This window comes from Desmodus rotundus, chromosome 1 (assembly GCF_022682495.2).
Source record: "Desmodus rotundus isolate HL8 chromosome 1, HLdesRot8A.1, whole genome shotgun sequence".
NCBI classification, from domain to species: Eukaryota; Metazoa; Chordata; class Mammalia; order Chiroptera; family Phyllostomidae; genus Desmodus; species Desmodus rotundus.
This window is the reverse complement of record NC_071387.1, coordinates 99,966,048-99,986,542: the sequence shown is the minus strand read 5'-3', so window position 1 is coordinate 99,986,542 and position 20,495 is coordinate 99,966,048. Positions and strand designations below refer to the sequence as shown.

The 20,495-nt window shown below is 47.5% G+C and overlaps 1 protein-coding gene and 1 pseudogene across 1 annotated transcript in view; one reads left to right on the top strand and one right to left on the bottom strand.

The window, feature by feature from the left end:
• The window catches only part of PDPK1 (3-phosphoinositide dependent protein kinase 1), a 77,371-nt gene that overhangs the window by 14,171 nt on the left and 42,705 nt on the right, over nt 1-20,495 (top strand). Inside the window, exons 2-4 of the mRNA XM_053928376.1 lie at nt 15,788-16,057; nt 18,710-18,752; nt 19,015-19,152. Coding sequence (XP_053784351.1) covers nt 15,788-16,057; nt 18,710-18,752; nt 19,015-19,152 — 451 coding nt within the window. The remainder of the gene's footprint in view (nt 1-15,787; nt 16,058-18,709; nt 18,753-19,014; nt 19,153-20,495) is intronic.
• LOC128779664 (U6 snRNA-associated Sm-like protein LSm4 pseudogene) lies at nt 12,851-15,774 on the bottom strand (annotated as a pseudogene).

The window sequence follows — 20,495 nt, the reverse complement described above, 5'->3', positions numbered from 1 at the left end:
GCTCAACCCAGCAGAGCGCGTGTCTTACAGTTCTGCAGTGACGCTTCTCCACTGGTGTCTGTAACTGGGATTGTCTCCCCGAGGCCCGTGACCCCTTCACACGCAAAAGGTTTACACAGTTTAGACACTAATGACTAAGATTTTGGATCTCTTTATTCTTTTTTTTTCCCCTTAAAGATTTATTTTATTTTTTAGAGCAGAAGGGAGGGAGACAACAAAACATTAATGTGTGGTTGCCTCTCACATGCCCCCAACTGGGGACATGGCTGGCAACCCAGGCATGTGCCCTGACTGGGAATTGAACCAGTGACCCTTTGGTTCACAGGACAGTACTCAATCCACTGAGCCACACCTGCCAGGACTCTTTATTCTTGTGATATTAAGGTTCTTCCTCAGCAGGTTTGTGGAAACTTCAGAAATCTCAAAGAACCAAAACACATTTAAAGAATCTAGTTGTAGCTGCTGAAATACGGGGTGTAGGCCGCCCAGCTTTGCATCCTTGGTCCCTGTACAGATCTAAGGTCTCCCTCTCAGAATGAAAGACACTTTCTCTAGCATCGACCCAGAGTCTGTCTGCCAAGTCCCCCAGCTCAGTCTTCACATGAAATCCTTACTTAGTTTGCATTTCCTCCTTTCTAAAGAGAGAGAGAGAGAGAGAGAGACAGGTAAAGTCAGATCCAGAAGGGTGTGAGGAACATCAGTCAAACCTCAGGTTCACTCCTTGACTGTCCTGGCTCTGACTCAGGGCTCTTCTCCTAGTCCGCAGGGTTCAGGCAGGATTGGGCATTTGGTGGGTGCTCGGTGACTATCAGTTAGTGGGATGAATGGGTAAATCCCTTGTAATTGTCAAGTATTTTCATTTCAAAACGGAGGGTGAGAAAAATCACGAGTCTCCCATCTTAGCACAACTCCTGCAAAGCATTTTGGAGAAGAACGCTCCTCTTCAGGTGGGCCCCATCCCCTGTGCAGACAGATGCAGTGGCCTGCTGAAACCTGAAGGAGTTGTCTCACCTCTCTACTTCCTCCTCTGCTCAGTGCAGCGCTCTCCTGCCACCAGGTAATTAAGGACTGTGAGATGTGCTTGAAAAACGTGGCTCTGTATTTTAAACTCAGCTCCCAGCAACCTGCAGTTAGGTAGGGAAGCTGTTGTGTGCAGCTTTGGAGGATGGGAGGTGTCTGCTGTGAGGCTCGATGGCAGGGGGAGAAGAAATCCAAGCAGACCCTTGGGTCCCTTATTTCCTGGCCCCAGATTCATTGGCATTTCAGTCAATCAGGTGTTTGGCACGTGTTTGCAACAGGATTGCATAGTGGGTACTGGATATTTTGATGCCGATATGTTCCTAAACTCTCTTAGTGGCCAAGCAAGGTACTAACTACATAGTTAAATGGAGCCTTGATATGTTTTTGGTGGCTATGAAAACGTAATTCGATCTGAGGAATTTTCCCTTGAGAGTTCCTACTTCTCAGAGGAGACTGCTGGACCCAGCACTCAGGAAGTCCCAGTGCTGGAACTCTGAATGAAGTTCCTACATACAAATTGTGTGAAACAAATCGAAGTCTACAGATTGCACAGGAAGTACATTGACGTCTGCAGGTGGCAGATGGACTGTATTTTTAAATGCTTTGGAAGTCAGTGGTTTAAAGCTTGTCCTTATCTTTCTGTCAGAGATGCTGTGTGAAGGGGTGGCTGTGGTCCTCTCCGAAGCCCCGTGCGTGGCTCTGAAGAGGTGGGCGGGCACAGCACGGGGCAGTTTCACTCTCTGGTTCCTAGTGACACGCTAACAGGTATAGGAGGAGGTTTATGTTGGGTGGAGTTGAGGGGCCATGGTGAGACCCACTTTTCCAGAGACTCCAAAGGTGCCAGTGTGGGTGGCTGACTCTTCCTGACCAAGTTCATTGGCAGCAGCCGTCCTTCCTTGTTCTTGATAGAGCTGTGCTGGGGGCTCACCTTCCCCAGTTCTCAGTGGCGGTGCAGGGGCGGAAGCTTCTCCTGACAGCACACAGGAGGAAAGAGAGAGAAGCACAGAGGGGTCCCATGGAGGGAGGGGGTGGGGAGATGGATGGGGTGCTGTTAGTGGGAAGTAGGGGAGGAAGAGTGGGGGCTGGGGCAGGGCCTGTGGGAAAGGAGCAGCACTGATGTAGCGATTTGGCCTCGGGGAGCCACGGGTGGCCACAGCCTTCCCTTGGGTGTGAGGGACTTGGATTCGGGGTGCATGCACGTCTTTGTGCGAGAAAGGCCAACTGTCAGACTCTCGTGGACCGGGCAGGGGGCCGTGTTGAGAATATCTCTGTGACCAGCTCCGTTTTGTTAGAGTGGACGGGGTTGAAGGACAGGCACACCTATGGTTTTGGCGCTTTAAATTTCTGTAGAGATTGAAATTTCAGAAGCTGTTGAGTCACCAACAGTATTTACTTACCTTAATTTTGGGTCACCAAGCGGGTGGCCAACCGATTGGGCTGTGCTGGGAGGGAGTCATTTACCTGCAGGCCCTGGTCCTCCAGGCTCCCTGGGCTGTGCTGCCCTCCAGGGGCCGAGGGCTGGCAGTCTGGAAGGGGGCGCCTCGGGAGCCTGACCAGACCCACACCCACCCTGACACTCGGCGTCCAGTCAGCAGGTGTCTTCCAGACCCTAGAGGTGTCAGAGCGCTGTCTGTGCAGCTTGGATACTGCCTCAAGGTGTTTCCAAAAATTAGCCCTTAGAGTAACAGCCATAGTACGAATAACCATGTGGACTTTTCCCACTGGAAGAGGGCTGTTCTCCTTCGCTTTTCATTTCACAGTTGATGTTTTAAAGATGCTTTACAAGGTAATTCTGCAACCATCCTTTTTTTTAATGCAGAAGTAAAATTGTTTATGAAACACACCTGTGCCAGTGAGTTATGCCTGTGGGAAGAGAAAGCCTGAGCACTGAGCTGACCCTGTGACCCCCTCCGTCTGGGAGAGGGCCTGACTGCTCCTGTGCTTAGGTGCTTGGCTGGTGAATGCGGCTGAGGCAGGAAGGCAATCACAGAATTCCATGAAGGAGGAAGGCTGCTCCTGTTGAGTCTGTGTCATCGTGCCCGCAGTGCTGGAGCGAAGGGGATGCTGCTGCGATGCTTTGGGAGTGGTTTATTTACCAGCATCTCAGAGCCTTGGGTTGATGCTGGACAGCACAGTGCTGGTTAGACTGTCATCAGACCCTGGTTCAGGAGGTGCCTGGGTCCTCATGGGCAGCCCTGTTTCTCAGGGTCCCAACCCTGTGGTTTGAGGTGCCCAGACGGGATGTTTCAGAGGTGCCCAGATCCCTGCTTGGCATCCAGGGGTTTGTCTGGAGGTGGTCTGTGCTGTGGGCCAAGGTGGACCGCTGTGTGTCTTGGGACCTTTGCACTGGCCAGTCCTGGGCTGGGAACGCTCCCCCCAGGTGTCTTTAGGGCTCTCCCCACCTCCGCAGGTCTTTGCTGAGATGTCACCTTTCCAGTGAGGGCTTCTTTGATTGTTAAATTTACACCATCCCTATGCAAATACTCCCATCTCCCTTCACTGCTGTGTTTTCTCACAGTATTTATGCCCATAGGACGCACTGTAACTTTTGCTGATGAATGGAAAACGGCAGCTTGGGGTCAAGAGCACTGCATTTGCCTTGAGTCATTGAAGCTGCCCTGAGGTGTTGGAGGAGGCCCTGCCATTTCACATAAAGCATGTGATGGAAGAGCAGGGGGCGGGGGATGTCTGTGTGTCTGTGTCTCTATTACATCATCTATTGTCCCCATTTCCAAACTCCAGAGTTCTTTCTGTACTTGACTTGGATGTTGATTTCAGAATGACTGGTTTTTCTTTCTGACTCACGAAGGCTGCTGTATTTTGAATCTGAAACAGGGGAAAGTGAAACTTTTAAAATGTGTGATGTGTGATTAGCTCGCCTTACATTTCATTTTCTCTATGTTAGTATCTCCCTCCCAGCCAAGCCTCCATCACCCTCCCCTGGACAGTGCCGCAGCCCTCCAACCGTTCCCTCCGAGCCCCTCGCCAGCCCAGGCTGGGGTCACAGCAGCCAGGGGTCTGCTGAGTAATCCCCACACTCATCCAGCTCTGCCACGGCTACCCTCACAGCTTTAACCAGCTAGTTCTGTGAATGACATCGGGCTCGTCACCCCATTAAGATGTCACTTCTTAGGGGCAGGTACCACGTTTGCCTAAAAGCCAAGTCCCCGGATCCTAGCTGGCACAGTAGCTGTGTTTGTTGAGTAGTTGGGTTAATAATGTAGTTGATTTACCTCCTTTAAGAAACTGATGCATAAAATGAGTGCATATATTTTTCTGAAATAACAGGAAAACTGTGGCTTCAGAGAGTCAGGTGTACTCCAAGAAGTCACTCCACAGCCTGAGTTGTCTGTGCTGGGCGACTTTAGGGGCTCAGGGCTGCCCTTGACCCTCCCAGGACTGAGGATGCGGAGCTGTGGGACATGCTGTAAGCTGTGGCCAACAATGGAACATGCCTGCCAAGCTGGGTGCAAGGGGGAACTAGAGAGGTTCCAGGGTGATTCTTGGAGTCGTGGGAATTTGAAGTGGCGAGGGATGGTGGATGTGCACCGTGGGTGCTGCCAGCGTCCTCTCCCTGCTCTTCTCCTCCTGGCCAGGGTGCCACCTCATCACCCTCTGGCACCTCTGCACGCGCTGTGGTCTCTCCTCGGACTCTGGTCCCCCGAAACCAAAGCACGCAGGACCCCACTCAGGCCCCAGAGCATTCTGCACCCGCAGAGCATGCTGACGGTGTCAGCCAGCTGCCAACAACAGAGTAAGGTGACTAACTAGTTTATGTTAAATGATAGTAAGGTGGCCTGCGTGCCTTAAAGGAGAGGCTTATTAACACCTTTGAATCTCTTGCTGGAAATGTGCTTTTGGGCTGAGTGAACTTGCCAGGCGTCTTGTAAAGTAAAAGTTAACCTCAGGTGTATTAATGTTTACAAGTGGGGAAAGCCTTGGTTTAAACCTTTATCGTGGGGCAGGTTCTATAAAGCAGGGGTGTCAAACTCATTTTCACTGGGGGCCACATTAGCCTTGTGGTTGCCTTCAAAGGGCTGGGTGTAATTTTAGGACTGTATAAATGTAACTGCTCCTTAACTAGGGGCAAGGAGCTCAGTGCTGCCGCTGGGTAGAAACAAGGTGCTGGGCCAGATAAAACAAGGTGGAGGGCCGGATATGGCCCGCGGGCCTTGTGTTTGCCACCTGTGCTGTAAAGTATACAGAACACACAGGATCTCAGTCCTAGACCAACCCACAGGGTACAGTGCTAAGAATAAGGACAGGGGATTAAGTCTTAATGCCTTTTACCTGCCTGCTGGGCGGGAGGGGCTCCTTCCTAGAGAGCGGCTTCTGCCCCAGGAAGGACAGGGAGCCTGTGCTCAGACGCTTCTCCGCACGCGCAGTCTTCCTGGCCGGGGGTGTCCGAGTTCTGCAGTGTGGCTTGCTCTGTTGTGCAATGATCAGGGTGTTCCTCATGGCAAACAGAGGGGCTCCTTGTGTCTTTGGAATCCCCGTTCTTCTTTGAGAGCTGCGTCATTAGTAAAATCAAACAAACAAACAAAACACCTCAATCAGAGAAATTATTGGGTATAATCTCATGGCAAGTGAAATGTCCAAAGCTGGCATTTGCAAACAGCGATGTCAAGCCGAGTTCCAGCCCACACTTGTGTGTTTGGAGGCAGGAGTCCAGGGAAAACTGAAAAAGAAAGCAAGTGCTTGCGCCTTGACAGCGTGTCTTTGGGCCTGGGCCCTGGGGCTGCTGTAGGAGTTGGGGTTTGCTTTCCAGGCAGCAGGGGGTTGTGCCGAGACCTTTGGATGAAGCATCTTCACCCCGTTTGTGTCTTACCCTCCTGGGAGCTGAATGTGGGTGTGGCTGCTGAGGAAGTTGGGTGTCACCTCACCTCCAGTAGAGGTGTGCCCACTCCCTCCTCAGCCTGCTGCAGCTCTCTTGGCCACTCCCCAGGACCCCCGCCCCTCCCACATGCCCATTTGGCTCTGAAGGGCCCTGAGTGCTTTCTTCTGCTCACTCCTGTGTCTCTCAGTGTAAAGTCACAGCCCTGTTTGGCTGTCTTAGTGTGAGGCCTCATGAATGCTGCCGTTTCATACTGATTAGGTCATAGGTGTAAGTTTCTTCTTTCCCAAACACAACCTTATGATTTTTTAACATGCCTTTTTATGCTGGTACTGCAGTTTCGCGGATCCCAGCTTCTGGTGCTTGGGCTTCTCTCTCTTGCTCTAAAGGGTGGTGCAGGGTCTCACTGCACACAGGGCCTGCCCTACTGCTGAGTACTTTGAGGGTGGTCACCAAACACTGGCGGGCGTCTTCCTGCGGGAGAGAGGGTAGAGTCTACGAGGGTAGATCAGAGCCTCTCAAATGGGAACCGTCCTGTCTATTGTAGGGTAGTACAGCATCCCTGCCCTTGTACACCACATGCCAGTAGAACTTTTCTTCCTCCCCTGGTTATTGCAACCCAAAATGTCTCCAGGCATTGCCAAGGGTGGGGGGAGGGCAGAATTGCCTCAGTTGAGAACTACTGGGATAAAATATGCATCAGGGACCCCAAACTTTCTGAGGCTCCGAGCTCATGGTTTGGGCTCCCTCCTAGTGGACTGTACTTAGGTATAGCCCTGGCAGCTTCTAGGATGAACCCCACGCTGAGGGCAGCCACAGGACTGAGCCCATTGCTCTAAGGCTCACTCTCATCTACTGGACACATGCACTCACCTGGGGAAGGATTTTGGTAGCACATTTGGTCTGACCAGGTATTTCCGGGGCTGGGTTGCTGCAGCATCAACCTTGAAGTCCTCTACATCCACATGTGTGGACACGAAACAGCACATCTGATACTTAAATTCTGCAGAGACCAGGGCAGCTCTGCAGTGCCATCTCTGTTGCTCTCTGTTGCTCTTTTTAAAAGATTTTTAGAGAGAGAAGAAGGAAGGGAGAAAGAAAGGAAGTGAAATATCGATGCGAGAGAAACACCAATCCATTGCTTCTTGTATGCGCCCCAACCGGGGTACCAAACCTGCAACCCAGGCATGAGCCCTGACCAGGAATCGATCTGGTGACCTTTTGCTTTGCTGGACGATGCCCAACCAACTAAGCCACACCGGTCAGGGCTCTTTGTTCTTTATGCTTGAATCATGTCTCACTGTCTACACCAACAAACACCACTAGTAACTACAAAACACTCTCTTTTTGTCTTTCAAATCTCAGTGTTCATCTTACCTCCTATCTCCTCTCTCATCTGCTCAGGTGTTTTGGGGCTTTTTCTGTGATGCTTACCATCCTTACATGTGGATGGGTTACATAGAGGAAGTGAGCAGGTTTTAGCCAGCACAATGCTCCACTTGCTCCCTCTGTAGTGGGTAGCCGGGTGCTGCTCTGTGTCACTGGGTCTGTTGGGTCAGGTCCAGCCACGGAGCCTGGGAGTGGACAGAGGTGAATGCCGAGGGCCACCCACCTGGTTGACACCTGCACTCAGGGTTGGCCTAGGCCAGATTGATTACAAACCTGCATTTTTTAAGGGGCAGTGCTCTTCTTTGAAGATCTGTTCTGGAGACTTTTTTTTTTTTTATAACCAAAGATACCACTTTGATGAAAAGAAATCTTTCAGAAACACATACTCATAATCCAGAGTCTCATTAGATTTAACCTTCCCATTGCCTTTGAGGGATTGCTCTCCATGGGCTGGACACTTGTTCAGTTAGCAATCAGGAAGCTTGAGCTGAAGACACCTTGTCTTGGTAAGTGTTCCTGAAGCCACGCTCACTGTATGAAAGCCCTCCAAGAGTGTTTGAGGTCAGGGTGTCTGTTTAAGGGGGGTCGCACCCAGGTCTTCAGTGCTCTCTTGCTTCCTGTGGATTCGAAAACACCTGCTGCCCGCTGTGCCCTGACTCCTCAGGCATCGTAGCTGACCTTTTGAGAAACTCCTCACTGCTCTTGGATGTTGCGTATGGTACCTCCCAGAGTTGAGCTTCTGCCCACTGAGAAGAAACAATGGGCTGTCCCCTGCCTGTGCCAAAACCCATTATGTGACAGATTTGTTGGTACCTTTGTTGGACTTTGTTTGAGAAGCATGTGATCTACAATAACATTTTTCCAGATCCATGAATTAGCTCATCACATTTTATTATTTAAAAACTTCACGTCTGACATTTTATTCTTCAGTTCACGTGTCAATTTTAAATTAAAAGCACTACTTGTCACTGTCCTGTGTGCCTCTTCAGTTGTCTCCTTGAGCCTTGCTTAGCAGATGGCTGGGCACTCAGGTGAACATAGGTGAGGACTGTAAACAAGGCCCATGTCAATCTGACTTACACACTTGGTGGGACAGGTGTGGTGGCGGTGGGGCATGACAGAGACAGGTAGTGCTCTCCCTTCCTCCATCCTGCAGGGGAGTGATGGCCACCCAGTGCCGTAGTGCCCAGGACTGTGCTGTGCGAAGTGCTGGATCTTCCCTTGCGTGTGTTCTTTCCGGTCACATAGTCCTGCTGCTTTTTAGTCCCAGGCCTGAGGGTTTGTACTTGGGATGACCCTGGAGACTCAGAGAGTATTTCCCCCTTGGCTGTGTAACGGGAGCCCCATGAGGTGCTCAGCGCTCTGTGCACACAGCCCTCACTAGTAGTACGGCGAGGGCACTACTAGTAGTGCCTGTGAAGACAGTCCAGGCCTGTCGTGGTTCTTGCTGGGCTTCAGTCTGGCGACTGTGACCTCTTCTCCATTTACCACTGCCCCTGAGAACAAAAAGTTCTTACTAATCTCTGGGGAAGTAATTGAATTTGATTGTACTTCTGTTATGATTGTATACTTTGCTCATAGGGGCAAGTTATTAAAGTACCGACTGAACCCCAGAGCTTGGTCCAACTCTTGGTACCTCCTGTGAGGTGGAGTATTTATGAAATGTGTAAGGCACATGACTTACTGCCAGCCATAGGGCATTGGAGAAAACAGCCGTTTTCTGTAAGTAAATGTTGTGCTTTGGGTTCCCGTTCCAGCTAGAGAATGTACCACCGCATGCCACATTTAAAATATCAGATTCTCTTAGATGTTTTTTACAAAGTCAATTAGTCATATACCCCTAATATTTCATTGTTACTGTGTGTTTGGTTAATTGCTTTATATTTTTGTATTTTGCCTAGAGTTATAGTGATCTTGGCGGGCCTTAAGTAAAAGAAGCCTGCTTCTTCTTAGCTATGGTGCTGTTCTAGAGTTCTTTTTTTTTTTTTTTTTAAGTTTTTATTTATTGATTTGGGGGGGCATCAGTTTGTTGTTCTACTTATTTATGCATCTGTTGGTTGCTTCTTGTGTGTGCCTGACCGGCGGTTGAACTGGCAACCTTGGTGTTCTCAGGACAGTGCTCTCTGATCAGCAGGGCTATCTGGCCAGGGCCTTCAGAGTTCTCCATGGTGATTCCTTGGTTGGGAGCAGGGATGTGACGTGTGTTCCGGGGTGACCCTCACTGAGGGGACTGCTCCGGCCTCTACCTGTTCTTGCCATCTGCTACCTCTCTTCACCTCCATGCTCATCATGTTTGGGTTACAGGATGTTCTTTCTAGATTTGTTCTTGACTTAGTTATGCATTTTGCAAATCTCAAGGTGAGTATTTTGTCTTGGGACTACACTGTGCCCACCTGTCTTTCCAGTTCCTGGTGCAGTTTCTACAGGACTCTGGCTCCTGCATAGTTTTCTGTGTGTCCTTTCCCTATTTAAGTGGCCAGAGGACATGTTTGTCTATCCTTTATGAAAAATATATACACAGTACAAGAAACGGCTTTGTGTGGCTGCATTCCCTTAGCTATTTAAAGTTATTAAATTAAGCATTCAATTGTTACTGTGTTATAATATTGATATACTTTTTGTCACCTGTATGTATTATTACAGACTTACGATTTTCCCCAGTTTCAGCTTATTCTGGCAAACTTCACTTACTGATCTCTTTTTAGTGTTTATAAGCACAACTTGGCCAGTAGCAGCCCCTACAGGGCAGCTTCCCTGCCCTTTCCTGCTTCGACTTGTGAAGGTACCTCATTTTCAGACCCAGCGAGGGATTCTTGATCATACTGTCTTCTGTTCCAAGACATGGAGTCAAGTGCTCTCCTGGGTTCTTTTAATGGGGAGTACTATTAGAAACAGAGCTGGGTGCTCTCAGTTCACTTTGTGTTGTTCTACCACAGTTGGGGGTGAGCAGGTTGATGATGTCACTACTCAAACGCTGCAGGGTCAGAGCCAGAAAATATTTTTTTTAATGGTTATGCATACAACTTATATATATTTCTGATTTGATGCTATCTAATCCTTTAAAATTTTTAAAGTTGATTTGACAGATAGAGAAAAATATTGCTTTGTTATTCCACTTATTTATGCATTCATTGGCTTTTTTTCGTGTATGTACCCTGACTGGGGATCGAACCCTCAACCTTTTTGTATCAGGATGACGCTCTAACCATCTGAGCTAGTTGGCCAGGGCTGATCCTTTCTTAATACCCAACTAAATTTTTAACTATATTTATACTCACTTCTCTTCAGTGTTTCATTGATAACTGTTCTGTTGTCACTTTGTTGACAAATTACCAAATTGCCTTCCAAAAACACTTTAACAGCAACATAGGTTTGTGGTGCCAGCTGCAGTTGTAGTGTATATGAGGTCTGTCCAGAAAGTCCAGTCATGTAATATGAAAAATAGAGACATTTATTGAAGAAGATGCAATGACACCTCAGTCCCCTTCAGAGTAGTCACCTTGGGACCTCACAGTTCTCCTAATCGCCATCAGCTGCCCCATCATATTTTCTTTTTTTTTTTTCTTTTTTTTAAATATATTTATTGATTATGCTATTACAGTTGTCCCATTTCCCCCCCCACTCCACTCCATCCTGCCCACCCCCCTCCCTCCCACATTCCCCCCCTATAGTTCATGTCCATAGGTCATACTTATAAGTTCTTTGGCTTCTACATTTCCTACACTATTTTTACCCTCCCCCTGTCTATTTTCCACCTATCATCTATGCTACTTATTCTCTGTACCTTTACCCCCCTCTCCCCCTCCCACTCCCTTATTGACAACCCTCATGTTCTAGTTGTTTGCCTAGTTTGCTCTCGTTTTTGTTTTATGTGTGGCCGTTAATAACTGTGAGTTTGCTGTCGTTTTTACTGTTCCTATTTTTGATCTTCTTTTTCTTAGGTAACTCCCTTTAACATTTCATATAATAAGGGCTTGGCGATGATGAACTTCTTTAACTTGACCTTATCTGAGAAGCACTTTATCTTCCCTTCCATTCTAAGTGATAGCTTTGCTGGATACAGTAATCTTGGATGTAGGTCCTTGCATTTAATCTTGGGTAATGTAATTATGATGTGCCTTGGCGTGTTCCTCCTTGGGTCCAGCTTCTTTGGGACTCTCTGAGCTTCCTGGACTTCCCGGAAGTCTATTTCCTTTGCCAGATTAGGGAAGTTCTCCTTCATTATTTGTTCAAATAAGTTTTCAATTTTTTGTTCTTCCTCTTCTCCTTCTGGCACCCCTATAATTCGGATGTTGGAACGTTTCAAGGCGTCCGGGAGGTTCCTAAGCCTCTCCTCATTTTTCCAAGTTCTTGTTTCTTCATTCTTTTGTGGTTGGATGTTTGTTTCTTCCTTCTGGTCCACACCATTGATTTGAATCCCAGTTTCCTTCTCATCACTATTAGTTCCCTGTACATTTTCCTTTGTTTCTCTTAGCATAGGCTTCATTTTTTCGTCTGTTTTTCGAATAGATTCAACCAAGTCTGTGAGCATATTGATAACTAGTGCTTTGAACTGTGCATCCGATAGGTTGGCTATCTCTTCCTCGCTTAGTTGTATTTTTTCTGGAGCTTTGAAGTGTTCTGTCATTTGGGCCTTTTTTTTTTTTTTTTTTTTTTTTTTGGTCTTGGCACGTCTGTTACTTTAAGGGGCGGAGCCTTAGGTGTTCACCAGGGAGGGGTAATGCTGGTCGCCGCGCTGTGACACTGTACGTGGGGTAGGGGCCGAGTGGGAGCAATGGCGCCCGCCTCACTCTCCTCCGGCTTTCAATCTTTCACTCCGCTACCCACAATCAAACTGGGCCCCTCTGGTGCTGGTTCCCGAGTATGTGGGCCTGTGCACACTCTAGGCCCCTGTGGGTCTCTCCAACAACCTCTCCTGTGAGGCTGGGAGTCTCTCCTGCTGCCGCCCCAACCCCCACGGGCGTTTTCAATCAGAGGTTTGAGGCTTTATTTCCCTGAGCTGGAGCCCTGGGTTACGCGGTCTGCTTCGCTGCCCACCGTTTGTCCGGTTTATCTGTGGGCGAATGTGGTGCCGCGGGGTGCTACCCGCTGCTCTGCCTGCCCCACTCTCCGCCACTCTGAGTCCGGCCCTCTGGGTTTATCTGTGCAAATGTGGGGCCGCAGGGTCTGCTAGTGCTCGGACTGCCTGCGCCATTTGTCCCACACTCCGCCAGTCTCAGTCCCGCCACAGCCACGCGAGTCCTCTCCACCCCGGTGCCCGTCTCCGCCCCTCCTACCAGTCTGGATGAATGTTTATTTTCTATTTCCTTGGTGTTGGTCCCCCTTGCTGTTCGATTCTCTGTCAGTTCTGGTTGTGCGAGGAGGCGCAGTGTGTCTACCTACGCCGCCATCTTGGTTCTCCCCATCATATTTTCTTGAATCTCAGCGATGGTCTAAAATCTCTTCCCTTTCATAGGTGATTGTAGTTTTGGGAAAAGCCAGAAGTTGCAGGGTGCCAAATCTGGGCTGTAGGGGGATTCAGTCACTTGTGTGATTTGATGTTTTGCAAAAAACCTCTCCATGAGATGTGATGCGTGAGTGGGTGCGTTGTCATGATGAAGCTGCCAGTCACCGGTTGCCCACAGCTGCGGCCTTCTGAATCATTCGAATGGTTTCTGCAAAGTAATGTTTAAGCTTAAAGCAAAATTTGATGCAGATTCGTTGCTCTACTTGCTCAGTCATTTTGATTGCGTTGGCCACACAGTACACAAGTCATTCAATGACATCTACCATTCCCACTGACCTGTACAGTGAAGTCTTCATTGTTCATGCATGTGAATTCCAGTCCACTCTCCTCGGCTGCCAGGTTATAGCTATGTCGCATAAACCTTTCTCATTATATTAACAATGGTTGGACTTTTTCCAAACAGACCTTGTACTTGTTTTGTCCCAGTCTCACCAGCATTGGATGGCTCTGTGTATTGAAAACATATTTAATCATTCTTACCTATTAATTTACAACCCCCCCCCAGTTGAAAATGTTCAATGCCATGTCTGGTTGCTTTAAATTGTCTTTGAATACTGTGTACACTTTCTTTTCTTTTTTTTTCTTCTCGTAATTGTGTTTTGTTTTTGTTTTTGTAACACAAAGAGGGGGAGAGAAGGCAAAGCGGCAGGGCCCAGCCACATCCCCACAACAGCTTATGAGGCACATGTCTGTCTAGATTTGTTTTGAAAAGACAATTTCAGGTCTGTCTTCCAGGAAAACTCCCTGGACTGTCAGTCTTAGTGCAAAGCACTTAAAATGAAAACCTTTTGTCTGTTTGTCACACAAGGATCCAACAAGAGGTACAAAACAAACCTGTTTGGAAAATGTCCCCCTTAACAAAAGGGCCAGGGCTCTAAGGATGCATTAATACACAGAACCTTCCAGGAATCAAGTTGGCTGCAACTTCACAAAATCAAAAACACCAAATAACATTTCCAACTGTAGAATGCTGGCTTAAAAAAAACAACTTAAAGAGAAGGATCACAAAATGCACAGGTGGGGGTCCCCCCAACAATTGACTCTTATTTCTGTTCTGAACAAACTCATGGACTGGAACAGACCTGCAGTCTGGGGTGGGGAGGGCTCGAGTCTTTGGGGGATACAGGGCTGGCTCACCGTTTGCCTGCCTGGCTTCTTTCCTGGCTGACCTCAGGTCCTGCCTCGACCCCAGCCACCAAACACACTGCCCACTACCCCCCAGGCCTTGGCCTTCCTGCTGCTTCTGCTGCTGCAGGCACCACAGCCACGACCCTTGGCCACCACCTCTTCCTTGACCATGTCGATGATCTTGTCGAGGATGCTGCCATGGATGTAGCACTCGGGCATCCACCAGAACTTGTCCCTGTCCCTGGACATGCAGATCACCTCACGCAGGTTGGTGTTCATCCAGTTGTCACAGCTTACCAGGTGCCTGTTATATGTCTCCCCATTTTTAAGCTCCATCGATACGGGGTGATTCTGAGCCATCTTCAGCAGTGACAACAGAAGTGTGGTGTCGGCGGGGACCTGGCTCACCAGTCACTTCCATTGCCGCCTACTGTGTACATTTTTATCTCTTGGTTACTTGAAGTATTTTGGTACCTATCCCTTGCCCATTTCTTCATTAAAAGTCTTGGTGATTTATAGATTTGAATGAGTTCTTATGTATAAATTAATGCAGTCATGTGTGATACAACTATTTTTTATAACATCTCATTGAGATTTAAATCATACATACCATATAGCTCACTCATTTAAAGTGTATATTTTAGTGGTTTTTTAGTGCATTCGTGGAGTTGTGCAAACATCTCCACCATCCAATTCCAGAACCTCATCATTCCAAAGGGAAGCCGCAGACCCGTTTAGCAGTCACCCCCCATTCTCCCCTTCCCCCAGTCCCTGACAGTCACTTAACTACTTTCTCTCCATGTAGATTTGCCTGTTCTGGACATTTCATCAATCGAATCGTACAGCATGTGGCCTTTTGTACCTGGCCTCTTTCACTTAGCATCATGTGTTTCATGCTCCTCTATGTTGTAGCATGTAACCATACTTCCTACCTTTTTATGGCTGCACAATATTTGATTTTATGATATTGCTATATTTTGTTTATCCACTTATTTGTTGTTGATGGACATTTGGGTTGTATCTACCTTTTGGCTACTATGAGGAATGTTGCTATGAACATTCTTATACAAATGCGTTTTCATTTCTCGTGGGTATGTGCCAAGGAGTGGGATTGCTGGGTTGTATGGTACCTTGCTCCTCTTGGGGAACGGTCAGACTGTTTGCCGAAGCACCTGCACCGTTTTATATTCCCAGCAGCAGTGCATGAGGGTTCCAGTTTCCCAGTATTCCCCTTAGCACTCATTATTATGTCTTTTTTATTCTGGCCATCCTAGTGGGTCCAAGTGGAATCTCACTGTGGCTTTGATTTGCATTTTTGTAACGGTTGATGATGTTGAGCATCTTTCCATGTGCTTATTGTCCATTTGTATTTCTTTTTTGGAGAAGTGTTTATTTGGAACCATAGCCTATTTTTAATTGTGTGTGTATGTTTTTAATTGATTCGTAAGAGTGCCTTATATAATCTGGCTACAAGTCCTTTATCAGATATATGATTTGCAGATACTTTCACCCATTCTGTGGGTTGTCTTTTTACTTTCAAAAGACCAACTTCCTTTGTGGACAGGGGTTGGCTGCAGATGGTATTTAAGCTGGGCAACGATGGGCAGGCTAACTGGCCATGGGGTGGGGTGGGAGTGTTGGAGATTCATGCAGTGATAAGGGAGGAGTATGAGGGCAGGTAGGTGCTGGGGTGGTGGGGTCAGTGGGAAAGCGGGACAAGAAGGGCTGGGATTTGAGCAGGGAACGGACTTGGAAGAGGAGGACAGCAACCTGAGCAGTGTGGCGGAATGTCAGATGGCCCGCCGGTACTTGGCATTTGGGTTTCAACAATGTCAATACTTTATTTTAGTTCATGCATTTAGGAAAAGGGAGCTACTTTGAGTCTTACCTGTTTTTCCTGTGTCTGCCAGTATGACACCGTTCCTATTCAGTCCAGTGTGGTGTTATGTTCCTGCCCATCTCCATCAATGGTGAGGACCCAGACTGAGTCCGGCACGGCCCCTGTTGTTCCCAGTGGTGGTAGCAGGCAGGGCCCCACCACCATGGACAGCACTGCAGCCGAGTCCCGACCAAGTGCCAACTCACTGCAACATGCTGCACAGCCACCACCACAGCCTCGGAAGAAACGGCCTGAAGACTTCAAATTTGGGAAAATTCTTGGTGAAGGCTCTTTTTCAACAGTGAGTACATGCCTCTGTTGTTTGTTGAATGAGTGTTTTCCTTGGACAGGCTGACCTTCCAGGCTTGGAGCTGGGAGACCCAGATCCCAGGGTAGTGTTCTTTCCCTGGAGAAGGGTATCAGGCCCCTGGGGGTTCCTCTCCTGTTGTGAGGGTGACTTGGGGCCACCAAGCACTTCGTGTGGCTTAAATATCTAAGCCATGATTTTGTAGATGAAAGCATTAAAAGGCATATTTTTATCTTATTTTTTTTAAATGGCAATTCATTTAATTCCCACCAGGGATCAGCAGGTTACATTCCAGTCCTTGTATCACATCGGCAAGGGTCTGGGAAGTTTCTGTTCCTTAGATTAAAAGTTTGTATTGGTGTTAGTATCTCTTCAGAGTTTGGGGCAAATATTTAACAACCTTTATTATTTTTCTTATATTTCTAAAACTATATAAGACATTACATCCTTGACACTTGGCTAGAGTTACAGCATAAGACTGGCTGACCTCCAGATTCTTGTGTCCTCAGTTTCATAAACAAACATTATCACCGCACCGTCAAGTTACCCTCAGGGAAACGCTTTGTTACCTGAGTGAGTTGTGTCTGTCCTGTGGTGTTTTTACTTTAAAAGCAAAGAAGTAAAGGTTCATAGCAGCCCCTTTGTTGAGGTGGCAGCCCCATGTGGCTAGGGTGGTGGTGGGGGCTTGCTGCAGGCTCGATGGAGGCCTGAGTACCCGCTCCCCAGCTGGGGTGCACAGTTCAAATCTCTGCCTTCCTAAAAAGACAGCTTCATGCTCTTGTGCTCTCCAAGCGTGCATTGTGGATGCGCCAGGTAGTGGTGCCGGAGCCCCCGATGCAGCAGGGTTTCTGAGCAGTGAGCCTTTCTTGCCTGGCCTTTGTGGAAATTTGTTTTATCCATCATGTGGAATTTGTTTTATCTGTTTACATTTACATTTATGAAATATTTCAAAATACAAAGAAGAACGTGAAATATTTTAGCTCATCCATGTTTTCAGTGTTGTTTTAATTAACATTAATTACTTTTTGCTCCCTTTACACTTTTAACTTAGATTTTTTAATTAGCAGTTTTTATTTAAATTATGAAAGAATTGTGTCCTTATTTAGTATGAAAGCTTTTAACTGTGAGGATAGCCCTGTTCCTTCTGGTTCTTACAGATCCTTTCAGGAAGAAGAAACTATTTTGAAGAGAACCTTGGTGTTCTTCTCAGTATCTTACAGTGATCCAGTAAAATAAAAGTTCTCTGGCCCTGGCTGGTGTGGCTCAGTGGATTGAGCACTGGCCTGTGAACCAAAGAGTCACCAGTTCGATTCCCAGTCAGGGCACATGCCTGGGTTGCGGGCCAGGTCCCCAGAAGGGGGTGCATGTAAGGCAACCACACATTGATGCTTCTCTCCCTCTCTTTCTCCCTTACCCTCTGTCTAAAAAGAAATAAATAAAATCATTTAAAAAAGAAGAATAGTTCTCTCCTTTCTCAACTTCACTTCATTGGCCATTTATCTTGACTGGGAGATGAGGACCAACTTGTGAATCCCCCCGTGTCTGGTTTCCTGAGGGTAATCGTGATGTGCAGATCAGCTCTGCTAGCAGCGGCATGCGTACCTTCTTCTATGGATGGGGGGCACTGCCTGCCCCGTGCCGACAAGGAAACCTGAATGTGAAACGCTAAATTCACACAATAGAACGACGACATAACCATCTTCTTCAGAAAGATTTCCATTAAACACTAATACTCTTAACAATTCTTTTTATTTACTTACATAGCTATTACGTGCTCCTGTGAAGAAATTTAACATTGCATAAATGTATAACCAGCTGACTCCCCCAGCACTTCCCAACACCTGAAAATAGTCCACACAGATACATTCCTCTGGAAAGATCTTTGAGATCTTTCTCCTTGAGTATGCACAACTCATCCTCATTCTTAATGACCGCAGGGCGTCTCACACAGTGCTTTTCCAGGATTTCTTCTGATGAATCCTGGTGAGTGGTTCTGTAGTGGCATATAATTCATACCCAGGGGCCTCCTGAGCTCTTCCCAGAAGGCTCGGATATCCCAGGATTTGGGCAGGTTTTCATTTCCTCTCTGGTTCTTGGGCCATCCCCCTGCAGGTGTCTTAGGAGAGGCATTTTTACCAGCTGGAAGTGGTGGGGCTGCCGAGCATACCACCAAACTGGGTTCATTGGGCATTTGCAAGTTGGTGCTCAGGTTGCTTGTGTAGGAAGGCCTTTCCCATGTTGTGCAGTGCCCCATTGGCAGCTCTGTGCCGAGTAGAGCTGAGCACCGACTTGGGTGTACCACAGAGAGGACACAGCTCGCTAGGAGTGTGACTGCAGCCTGTGATGAGGGAGCTGGTTGGATGTTTCTGTGTGTATACTTCGGTGCACAGTGGCTATTGGCAGCTGATGAAGAACCTCTTGGAAACATTGGAGAGAGATATGTGTTTGCTGTTAACTATTAGAGTGCATTACTTGATCATTATATTCAGCTATATTTGTTAGCACAGGACCAAAATATTTAAATGCAATTTTATAATGGGGGCAGGGTAGCCTGTGTGATTGTTGTGGGGTAACTTGTGAGACTCATTGCCCTGGTTACATTTGGTGTTTTTTCTCTTCTCTTTCCCCCTTTTCTTCTCAAACCAGGTTGTCCTGGCCCGAGAACTGGCAACCTCAAGGGAATATGCTAGTAAGTACTAACTCCAGTGAGCTGTTTCTGGGATGCAGAAACAGCACACATCTGGGCTGACGGCCACCTGGCTGCCCAGTGCTTAGGGGTTTCTGTGCTGATTTTACGGGACAGGACACCGTCGGTCTGTCTTAGAGACCATGAAGCCAGTGGCTTCATTATGTGGAAAACTTTAATTTATACCAGTTACCTTTATGAGTTGTATCTTTAGTATTTTCTTACCATTTCAAATCGTGGTAACTCACTTCTCTCTTACCTTAAGTTAAAATTCTAGAGAAACGTCACATTATCAAAGAGAACAAGGTCCCGTATGTAACCAGAGAGAGAGACGTGATGTCGCGCCTGGATCACCCCTTCTTTGTTAAACTTTACTTCACGTTTCAGGATGATGAAAAGCTGTGTATCCTTTGAATAGTCAAAGCGTTCTGAAATCACACAGTGACACCTTACTATTTTGGCAGCATAACACCATTGTTGTTTGCAGGTAGCCCCTTCTCCTAGAAAGGAAAAGGGCTGTACATTCTAAATACAAAGGAATTCACAGCCGTGGCTGGGGCCCCTGGGATTACTTGAAGGGAGACCATCACAAACATTTTTTAAGATTTTTTTTTATTGATAAGCATTGTATCCAAAGGATTGTTATTATTTAATATGGTAGCTATACATTTATTCAGAGGCTTCCCTCTTCCCTCTAACCCACATTCATAGATTATCTGTCAGGTGTCACGTCCTGTGCTCAAATCGGGGAAGTGAGAGAGGAGGAATGATCTTGGGCACCTGGGGCTCCTTGAAGGTGGCACCTATCTGCCCTCTTTGGCTCAGATGTGTGAGGTTAGGTTAGAAGGGATATCTTTACCAGGCTCAGCATTCAGGTTAGAAGTCCAGGGAGTGAACCATAGGATCCCAAACCCTTTCTAAATGTTGTCCCCTCCATGGGGTCTTCACCCTCCTTCTTCCTGCTTCCTATGGCGTCACTCGAGTCTGCTTTTACTGCCTGTTCCAATCTCCGATCGCTCAGTGTCTCTGGCTCTCCAGAGCTGTGCAGCTGCATCTCCATCAGAGACATCATACCTGCTGATTCTTCGCTTTATTTCAGGGCATCTTGTGTTCTCTGACTTCTAATCCGTGAAGTATTCTTTTTTCTCTTTTCTCTTTGGTTAGGGATCAGGGAGGCAGCACACTATGGCAGTCAGGGTGGGCCACACGTCTGCATCATGCAGCTTCTCTCTGGGCCTGCCCATCATGCAGCTAGGCTGGCCAGTTTCTCCTCACTCCTCAGTCCCTTTCCTGCCATTGTTCTTCTAAACCAAGACTTCCTCCAGCCCCTGTTCGCCCAGTGACTCTGTTCTCAGCCCCTGCAGATGATCTTATTTTCTACTCAGCTGAGAGATTGGACTGTCAGATGGAGTGATTCAGAGCTTGTTCAGGTTTAAACCCCAGTCTTTGCATCTGTTCTTTTCCTCCTGTCCTCAGAGTCTCCAGAGCCCTTTCCCCTCACCCACTACTTGGAAAGTTGGTCTAGTATCTGAGGGTTTGCCTACCCCATTTCCTCTCCTCACCAGTTCAGGCTTCCTTCCCCCTCCTGTCTGCACACAGATTCTTCTGGGTTAAAACTTTGCTCAGTCCTCCTCCCCCTTTAACACTATTTTCCGGCTTTGTCAGCTGTCAGCTGAATTTGTTCTTTGGTTCATTGAGAAGTCCTTGCTGAGTTCTGGGTGATGGGGATGTGCTGATAAATAATGC